Genomic DNA, 9,668 nt, shown 5'->3' on the forward strand with positions numbered 1-9,668 from the left:
GAGAGAGAGAGAGAGAGAGAGCCGGCCGGAGGCAGGCCGACCGCCCATGGAACCAGGAGGATCCCGTTGGTCAGTCGATGGCTCGTCGGGACACCGCAGGAGGGGAGGCCCGAAAGGGGCCGGAAAAAGGAATGACAAGCAACAGGCAACAGGAATCATCCGCCCCTGCCCCCCCCCCCCCCACGTCTCCAGTGCCCGGGAATGGATGCTTGTGCGTACGTTCTCCCGATACAGCCGGTTCAGGGTGCGCGCGGCGCGCGGCATGTGCATGCTCATGTGCCGCTCGAGGAAGGTCAGGAGCTTGGCAGCCAGGCTGCCCGGCGGCGGGGCCTGGCCCGGGTCCAGCACCGACGCCGTGGGGCCGGTGACCCCGAGCCCGGCGGCGCCCTCGGAGGAGTGCCAGTCGGCGAAGTGGCCGGTCAGCCAGGCGCGCAGGGTGTTGTACACCCGCATGCGAGTCGGCATGAGCCGATGCTCCACGAACACCACGAACTCCGGGAATGTCAGGTCGAAGGGCGGCAGGAGGTTGTACCGCCGGATGAGGGCCGCCAGCAGCTGGTGCGGCGACATGAAGCACCGGTAGGACAGGAGGAAGGCCCGGAGGAAGCTCGGATCAATGATTTGAGGATGGGTCAGGCGGACCAGCAGGGCCTCCGGGGTGCCGGCCTTGACCGGCAGGTCGCCGTGGCTGCCGCCGGCCGCGGCCGCCGCCATGGCCGCCAGCGCCGCCGGGCTCGTGGTGTCCAGCACCAAGTCCCCGATGGTGATGTAACTGTCATAGCTCGGATCGGACAGGAGCTGGGCCCGGGCGAGTGGGCAGATGGCCACCCCGGCGGCCACGCTGGTGCCGAAGTCGCCCCCGGGCCCGGGCGCCCCGGACACATGGACCTCACAGAGGGCCGCCTCCTCCAGCGCCCGGCGGACCAGGCTGGCCAGGCGCGTGGTCCGCCGGTGCCGGGCATTCTGCCGGGCCCGGAAGCGCCGGGCCGCCCGGCCATACGCCTGGTTGGCCAGGACCAGGGCCTTGACATTCAGCAGGCATGCATGCCCGGAGGGGAGGACCGGCGTGATGCCGTCCAGTGACGCCAGCAGCGGCGGCCCGACCGGCAGGTCCATCTCGTCGGGGCCACTGCCGGGCGGGCCGGCCGGGCCCAGCGGCAGGGCCCCGGCCCCCATGGGCGCCTCCTGCGGCGAGGTCGGCAAGGATCGAGTCCCATACGCCCCGCGCAGGGAGGCCGCCCAGGCAAGCTCGCCCTGGCCGGCGGCGCGGCGCTCGGCGTCCGGATCCAGCCGCAAGCAGGCCGTCACCAGGGTGACCACCACCTTGAAAGCCACGCCCAGGGCCCCGGCCGCCGAGCACATCCAGTCCGCCGCCTCGGCCGGGGGCCACACCCCGGAGGCCAGGGCCGCCGACTCGGTGAGCTTCAGGCCGGCCGCTGACACGGCCAAAATCCGGGGGTTCAACTCCAGGCGGATGTCCCGCAGGGCCCCGGCCAGGATGGCCGTCGTGGCGGCCAGCTCCGGCAGGGTCACCGGCACGGGGGCCGGAGCACTGGCACCGTTGGCGGAGCAGCCGGTCGGCGATCCGGGCGGCAGGGCCCCGGCGGGTGCGGTCGCGGGCCCAGCCGCCGTCGCCGCCGTTGCCGCCGCCGCCGCCGCTGCCGCCGCCGCCGCCGCCGGCGGTGGGCTAAAGACAGCCGGCGGGATGAGCAGGCTCAATGGGGCCGGGCCCCCGGCCGGGTCGGCCCCGGGCGTCGCCGTCAGCACCACCGGCAGCGGAGACATCGGAGCGGCCGAGGACAGGCCAACCAGCGGCGGGGACCCGGCCGGGGCCAGGGTGGCCGCCTGTTCGCGCCACCGGCCAATCGACAGCTGGACCATGCGCATGGCGCGGCTGGTCTCCTCGACCACGGCCCGGGCACGGACCTGGTAGAGGGCCCGCTCGCCGGCCAGCCGGGCCGCATGCAGTTGCCGCAGGTGCCGGACCAGGGCATGCGTGTGAACATCCAGCGAGCTGACCAGGGCTTCCATCTCCGAAATGACCGGCGAGAAGAAGCTCGAAACTGTGGTAGGGGCGTCAGAAGGCGTGCTTGGAAAGTGGGTGCCCGAGAAGGGGCTGGGTCTCCTGCTCTCTCTTTTTCTCTCTCTCTCTCTCTCTCTCTCTCTCCCGCCTCCCTGCCCCCCGCCCCGTGGATCCGGCAGATGTCCCAACTCAAACGTACACTTGTCATCGCTGTCATCGCAGTCGCCCGCATCGAAGTCCTCGCCGATGTCGAAGATCCAGCCGAGTTCCTCCCCGGCAAAGGCCTTCCCCGGCGAGGGCCGGTCCATGGCCCAGGCCCAATCGTGGTCGGTGCGATCGGCGCGTGGGGAATTCAACGCCGCGCCAACGCCGCCGGACCCCGGCCCCGGGCCACTGCCCGAGGCAGGGCCGAATTCGGGCGAGGCCCGGGTCAGGACCGAGTCGTTCGGGCCGGCCGGCGAGGCGGCCCCACTGGAGGCGGCCGGCCCCGGGGTACCCGGCCCCACCAGCGGCGAAGGCAGCCCCGAGGCCGGGCCGGCCGACGTGGCCGAGGCCGAACTCGGTGCCGAGAGCATCCCCAGCTCCGAGGACCGCAACGAGTCCAGCCGCTCAAGCGTCATGTCCGGCGATGCGCCATCCAAACAGGCGATCGCCAGTTCCAGGTGGCTACCCGGGGCCGGGGAGGGCGAGTCGGATGGGAGGATGCCCGAGAGGGTGGCCGGGGCGCCAGCCAAGGTAGAAGCCGCCGGCGCGGCTGTGAGATTGGTCTCCGAGCCGGAGACGGCCGCGGTGGTGGTAGCAGCAGCAGCAGCAGCACCAGCAGCAGCAGCACCAGCAGCAGCAGCGACAGGGGCAGCGGCAGGAGTGGGGGCAGCACCGGCATTCGAAGCGGTGGCGCCAGCAGCACCAGCGCCGGCACCGGCAGTGGTGGCAGCGATGCCGACCACGGCAGGGGCCACAGGGCCGCCAATGCCGGCGGCCGCCGACCCGGGGGACGAGTCATCGGAGTGTAGGCGGCCACGCTCGTCGGCCGGCAGGAGCGACCGACCTGGGGGAATCGGAGACCCCGGGCCCGAGCCACTCGCGGCCGATGCCGGGGACAGAATGGCGAACGGCGTGCCGGCCGAGCCGAAGCCCGACCCGGCGCCCGAGGCGAAGTCCCGCGGCGAGGCGGACATCCGCCGGCGATGAGGCGACCGGAGCTCCCCGAGATCCCAATCATCCAGATCCACCGCCTCGGCCCCGGCAAAGTGCAGCCGCACGGAGAGACGCCGATCCGGCAGGAACACCCTCGATGCCAGGGCCTCCTGCACCAGGGCCACGGCCGACGCATGCAGGTCCAATGCCTCGAGGACCAAAATGCGCGGGGTGTGTGGCGGCGGCCAAACCCCGGCCGCCAGGCGTGCTCGAACCAGCAGCCCATGCCGCCAGGCCTCCAGCTGCCCGATGAGGTTGTCCAGCAGCCGGTCGGCTGACGCCTCATCAGCCAGCAGGGGATACTGATGCTGGCCGCCGGAGAATTGCAGCGGATGGCTGCCATGGATTTCGGAGAGGGACCGCGCGTGGTTCGGCGCGTCGGCCAGGTGCCCGGAGCCCGAGCGGAGCTGCTGAAACCCATCCGGCGAGGAGGCCGTGCTGGAGAAGGGCGACGACAGGGCCGACGACAGGGCCGACGACAGGGCCGACGAAAGCCCCCGGTTGGAGCCGAGCGGGTCCTGCGGGCCTGCCAGCGGACTGGCCGCCGACAGTGGCGGCGACGAGCCGGAAGGCAGCCCGGCCGGCTCGGCGGCGTACTGCTGAATCGGCGAGTCGACCGGCGCCGAGGAGGAGAGCCGCCCGGGGGCCTGCCCCGGTGGCGAGCATCCCGAGGATGGCGAACCGCCGCCCACGAACTCGGTGGACGGGTCCGGCACATCCAAGGCCGCCAGCAGGCCATCCAGAGACCCGGGCCGGCCGGCATCGCGCCCGGTCCCCGGGTAGCCGGAAAAGGAAAGAGCACGCGGAGCCGTGGAGGGGGTGCGCCGCGGCGAGGAGGGCATCCCCATGCCGGGGGCCGAGCCGAGATCCGGACACAAGCCCAGCCCCCCGGCCCGGGCCCCGGCGGTGGGAGGCCGCTGCGGCGACGCCGCGGCCGGCAGATCGTCCGGCGACACGGCCCCGCGGACCGACGTGTGCGAGCTGTCGCCAGATAGGGCCGGATCGCTGGACCCGCCGGGCAGCAGGGCCCCCCCGGCCGGCAGGGCCTTGAGGTTGGATAGCAGGGCATTTCGCGCGCGCATGGCCATGCGAACCTCGCTGCGGGGGAAGTCAGCAACATGGCGGCCGGGGTCATGCGTGGCGAGGGTGAAGCAGCACCCGGCAGCGGGTCGTGTTTCTTGTTTTTTCCTTTTGCCCCTCCCGTGTCCCGGCCCCCGTGCAATGATGACAAAAGACGCGCATGCATGTCGCCTGCGTGTGTGCATGTGTGTGTGCATGTGTGTGTGTGTGTGTGTGTGCATGCGTGCGTGCGCAGGGAGAGAGGGAGCAAGGAGGGGGAAGGGGGGGGGGGGAGGAGGCATGCCAGGGGGCGGCTACGTACTGGATGATCCGACTCGCATCCTGAGACACAAGCGTGGCAATGGAAAGATATTGCCCGCGGAAGCCATTCAGCACGGCCGTCACCAGTTGGTGGATATGCTCCACGATGCGGGCCAGCAGGGCATCCGGGACCGTGTAGGCCGGCGTGGCGCCGGCCGCGGCAGTGACCCCGGCAGCGCTGGCATGCATGGGCCACAGCGACCCGGACAGGCCGAGGATGCTGGTGGAGGAGGCCGTGGCGCCGGAGGCCGTGGCACCGTTGCCGGCCCCGCCGGCCAGCGAGCTGATGTCCCCGAGATCCGAGGAAACCGACGCCACCAGGGTCAACTCCAGGGCAGGCATGTCGGTCTCGCGTGCGGTCCCGCTCGAGTGGCGGTGGTGGTGCTGGTGCTGGTGGTGGTCCTGGTCCGGGTGCTGGTCATGATGGTGGATGTGATGGTGGATGTGATGGTGAAGGCGGGCCAGATCATCGGCCGACGAGGTGCCCGGCCCGGGGCCCGGGCCGCCGGTGCAGTCGGGCCCCAGGCGGTCGGCGGCCGCGGCTGCCTTCCGCCGGGCATGGTCCGCGCGATAGGTCTCCAGCTGGGCGGTGATGCGTGCCAGCAGCAGGGTAAGCGACCGGTCCGGCTGCAGGACCGACAGGTGCGACAGCGAGAAGGCCGGTGAGAGGGCACCCCCGGGGGGCAGGGCCCCGGTGGGCCCGGCATCGGTCGGGTCCGAGCCGGCCAGCGATGCCACCGACGACCCGGCCAGCAGCGAGGCATCCGACAGGGATAGCGCCTGGCCGGCCTGCGAGTCCAGCAGGGCCAGGTCCAGGGAGCCGAGGCTGTGCAAGGTCGCCCGGCGCTCCAGCAGCGTCAGGCTGATGGGCAGGTCGACCGAGGACCGCCGCCGTTGGACCTGGCTCAGGGAGTCGAGCGAGCGTTCGCGAGTCGCGGCCGCCAGGGTGGCCGCCATGCGCTCCGGCAGCAGCGAGTCCAGCGACTGGGTGGCCGTGCTGGCAGTGGTGCCTGTGGTGGCGCTGCCGTTGGCCCCGGCCAATGGGGCCCGGGGCCCGGGGGGGGCGTCACCCGGGGCGGGAGATCTGAGCATGGTGCACTGGGTGGCCGTGCTGGCAGTGGTGCCTGTGGTGGCGCTGCCGTTGGCCCCGGCCAATGGGGCCCGGGGCCCGGGGGGGGCGTCACCCGGGGCGGGAGATCTGAGCATGGTGCGCGACGCGGGGCGTTGGCGGGTGGTGCGTGCACGCTCCCGGTCCACCTGCTCCATGATGCTTTGGAGTTCGTCCTGCGTGTGCGTATGTGACCGTGTGGAGAGAAAGGGGCCATAGGTGAGCATGGGCATGCGGGGAGAGGCGTGGGGCCGCCGTTCCCTCGGCCCCGGAGGCAGAGGCAAGTGGACATTGGGCCAGGTAAGGCCGACAGATCGAACCTCAACCGAGAGCGTGCTTGAGCGTGTGCTGGGGGGGCTGGCAGGCGCAGGCGCCACCTCCGGGGCGACCGTCAACCGGGGCAGGGTCTCGAGAGAGGTGGCGCCGGCCAGCGGTTCCAGCGCTGGCGGCAGGCCGAGATCCGAGATCATCAGGTCCTCTGTCAGGCGAAGGGGCGGGCACAGGAAGGTGAGTGCATGGGACGGGGCGTGCGTGCGTGCATGCGTGCGCCTGCATGCCAAGGCAGAGGCAGGTAGAAGGAAGGGGCGACCGGAGGAAGAGGGACCGGAGGCAGCTGGGCTGCACCGTGCGCACCGACAAGAGACAGGCTGGAGGAGGTGCGCGAGCCGGTCGACAGGACCTCATGCGTTTGGAGGTGCACCTCGATGGAATCGGCATACAGACGAGCCTCGACCAGGTGCAACAGGTCCAGGCAGGAGAATGCCCCATCCACACAGCGGTAAAAGCTGTAAAAGTGACTGGACCCAGGCACCAGGGCACCGGGCCGTGCCTGGCCCGCTGGGACGGCCGGGTGGCCGGCCGGGCCGTGCCCGGCTCCGTGCCCGGCCCCGCTGGCAGAGGCGCCCCCCTGCCCCGAGGCAGCTGACGAGGCGGGGTAGCACGGCTGCCCGGGGCCGGGCGGCCCAGTGCGAAAGAGGGTCGAGGGATCGGTGTCGATGGTGAGGAAGGGCCGTGCCCGGGACAGGGACCGCCGAGCGGACAGCCCATTGCGCTTCATGGCCGACAGGGCGGCCTCCTTCTCGGACAGGCGCCGGGTCCCGATGCGCGGAGACCGGATCCCAGCCACGGAGGCTGCTGGACTGCCGGGGTCACCGGCGGCCGGGGCGTCGGCGGCGCCCGGGCCCGGGCTTCCCCCGGCCGCCGCCGCCGGCCACCCTTCCAACGTCAAGAGTGGGGCACAGTCCGGCGACGAGTCGCTCTGGTCCGAGGAAATCAGCGAATCCGTCGGGCTGGGAAGCTGGTGCCCGAGGGCCGCCAGCAGGGCATGCGTCAGGGCCAAGATCGAGGTGCCGTGGCATTGCCCGGGACCCGCGGCGAGGCCCCCCCCGGCGGATGCGCCGGAACCACTGATGGCCGAAGTGACCGATGAGACGGAGGAGGCGATGGACCGGTTGGACATTGCCAGGGAGGTGGGATTCGGCGAGGACATGCGAAAGAGGGGCGCCTGGTCGACGGAGACGCTGGCGCCGCCGAATTCGATGAGCAGGCGCGCGGCATTGACCGCCCCCGCGCGCAAGGCAAGCGACAGGGCGGTGAAGCCACACGCCGACCGATGGTTCACCAGGTGCCGGAGCTGCGCCGGGACCTGCTGCGGCGGGCGGGTGAGGATGTACGGCCGGATGGCCGTCACCCCGGACCCGGGTGGCCCCTCGACCGTGCCGGCGGTGGAGCCGGCGATGCCGGTGCCCGGCGGCGGGGGTTTCTTGTCGGCCGGCGAATGGCTCACCGGCTGGGCGCCCGGCTCGAAGGCCAGGAAAATGGTCTCGATGGCGGCCACCGAGTCCAGGATGCAGGCCTTCATCAGCAAGGAGAGCCCGGTGTCAGGGTCGATGTGGCCGGGCCGCACGCGGCAGAGTTGGGCTGCGAAGGTCGATGACGGGGGGAAATGTCAGCACGATGGTCCGCCGAAGGGGGCGAAGCATGCCCGGGTGTTCATCGAGCGGCCAGTGTGTGTGTGTGTGTGTGTGTGTGTGTGTGTGTGTGTGTGTGTGTGCGGGCGCGTGTGCGGGTGCGGGTATGCGTACCGAGCCGAGCCACATCCTCCTGGAAGAGGCGCGTGATGTCGGTGTACAGACGCTCCTCCGCGAGGCCGGCGGGGGTCTTGCCGGCGTGGTTCTTGGCAAAGGGATTGGCCCCGAAGGCCAAGAGCAGGCGGACCAGCGACACATCGTTCTTGGCCACGGCCAGGTGGAGCGGCGTGTCGCCCTGGAGCCAAGGGGGCCGAGAGGGCGGGACGGCCACGCGAGTGTCAGGAGATGAGGCGGGCCGGGGCCGGTGTCAAGGGGGTGAAGGGAGCCGAGGCCCGGGGGAGGGGGGGGGGGGGGGGGGGGCGGGGGGACAGGCGCACCGTGGAGTTGCGCGATCCGACAACCGCCGGCGTCCAGCGGAAGACATATTGCGGATCCTCCGTCGCCGGGGCGCCGGGGCCGGTGTCCCTCGCATCGGCCGGCGGGGGCATGGCGGATGGCCGGTGGCGAAGGCCGGAGAGGAGCCACGCGAGGAGAGCGGAGGGGGGGAGGGAAAAGAGGGGGGGCTAAGGGGAAAGATCGCCGAGACACACAAACGACAGGGCCGTGCGGCGCGCGCCTGTACCAGCGGCAGCAGGAGACCAGCCTCAGTTAGAGCGCAGCTGAAGGGACAGCCGGGGCCTTGGTGCACATTGGGACATTGTGTGAGTGGCCGGCAGCATTTCGCAAGATGCATGCGTGCGTGCGTGCGTGCGTGCGTGCATGCGTGCGGGTGTGCGGGGGGTGTCTAGGGTGCAGGGGGGACCGGGAGGGTGCACCGAAGAGCGCACCGTGGCCATGTGTCCGGGCGCGCCTATCGATTGAACCTCGGGGGAAGAGGGTCGGCCGAGGGGCCCAGGAAGCCGGGACGCGTCGGCGAGGAGGGCAAAGACGGCGTGCTTTGCCTGTGGCGCCGGTGCGTATGCGCGCGTGTGCGCGAGGCAAGTCTCAGCTACCGGGCGCGCGCGCGCGTGCGCTTTCTCTCTCCCCCTCTCTCGGGGGCCGGGAGGGGCGCGAGCCGGGGCAGGGGGCGGGAAAGATCGCCGTGGGCGCGGATCCCGGAGGGCGACTCCTCACGCACGCTGGCAGGCCAGTATGCTTACAGGGGGAGGGAGTGATGAAAGGGGGGGAGGGACTCGCAGGGGAGGGTAGGTGGCGGGGGGGGGGAGGAGAAGGAGAGGAGGGGGATGCAGCACGGCAACGAGCCGGTCAGACGCCGGGCCAGTCCGGCTGAAATCTCGCCCGCTCGGCCGCCGGCAGGGTTGACAAGAGGCGCCGGGGGCAGGGGCCTGTGTTGGCAAGGATGCCGCTCGGGTGCGATGTTTGTCCTCGGCCCTGTGGTGTTCTTCCTAGGCTCAAGTCGCCGGTTGTGGGACGAGGTCATGGGAAAATGGCAAGCGGAACGGGGCCGGATTTCGGCAACCCGGGGGGGGGGGATTCGGCGCGATCAGCCCCTCTCTCGCCCCACAAGCGCCCCTGCGCCGGGGCCGCCCCTTCCCCCCCCCCCCCCCCGGGGGGGAGGGAGGGGGTGTCAGCCGCAAAAAGGCCTCCCACCGATTCGGCACGCCGGCGCCTCTTCCGGGAAGCCCCCGGCCGGTCGAGGAGGTGGCCGGCGCCGACACAGGGGCCGGCCGGCGGGGGATGGCAGAGTCCGCGGCGTGCGGCGTGCGGCGTGCTTCGGCATGCTGCGCGGGGATGGGAGGCCGGGGGGGCGGGCGCGGGCGCGGGCGCGGGGGGCCGCCACCGGAGAGGATGGCCAGCCACTGCGGTCTCCTGGCACCCCATTTCCCCCCGCCCCCCCCCCCCCCCCCCCCCCCCCCGCCCCCCCCCCTCGGCGAACATGCACGCGGGGGGACGCGCGCCCAGGCCCCCAAACCAGGAATGCCCGCCGGCC

The 9,668-nt window shown here is 72.1% G+C and overlaps 1 protein-coding gene across 1 annotated transcript in view; it reads right to left on the reverse strand.

The window, feature by feature from the left end:
* The window catches only part of H696_04460 (hypothetical protein), a gene marked incomplete at its 5' end in the record, with an annotated part of 10,464 nt that extends 2,238 nt beyond the window's left edge, over positions 1 to 8,226 (reverse strand). Inside the window, 7 exons of the mRNA XM_009498336.1 lie at positions 220 to 2,063; positions 2,223 to 4,318; positions 4,602 to 5,884; positions 6,029 to 6,186; positions 6,342 to 7,628; positions 7,793 to 7,973; positions 8,116 to 8,226. Coding sequence (XP_009496611.1) covers positions 220 to 2,063; positions 2,223 to 4,318; positions 4,602 to 5,884; positions 6,029 to 6,186; positions 6,342 to 7,628; positions 7,793 to 7,973; positions 8,116 to 8,226 — 6,960 coding nt within the window. The remainder of the gene's footprint in view (positions 1 to 219; positions 2,064 to 2,222; positions 4,319 to 4,601; positions 5,885 to 6,028; positions 6,187 to 6,341; positions 7,629 to 7,792; positions 7,974 to 8,115) is intronic.
* Between the last annotated feature and the right edge of the window lie 1,442 nt (positions 8,227 to 9,668).

Source organism: Fonticula alba, assembly GCF_000388065.1.
Source record: "Fonticula alba strain ATCC 38817 unplaced genomic scaffold supercont2.7, whole genome shotgun sequence".
NCBI lineage: Eukaryota > Rotosphaerida > Fonticulaceae > Fonticula > Fonticula alba.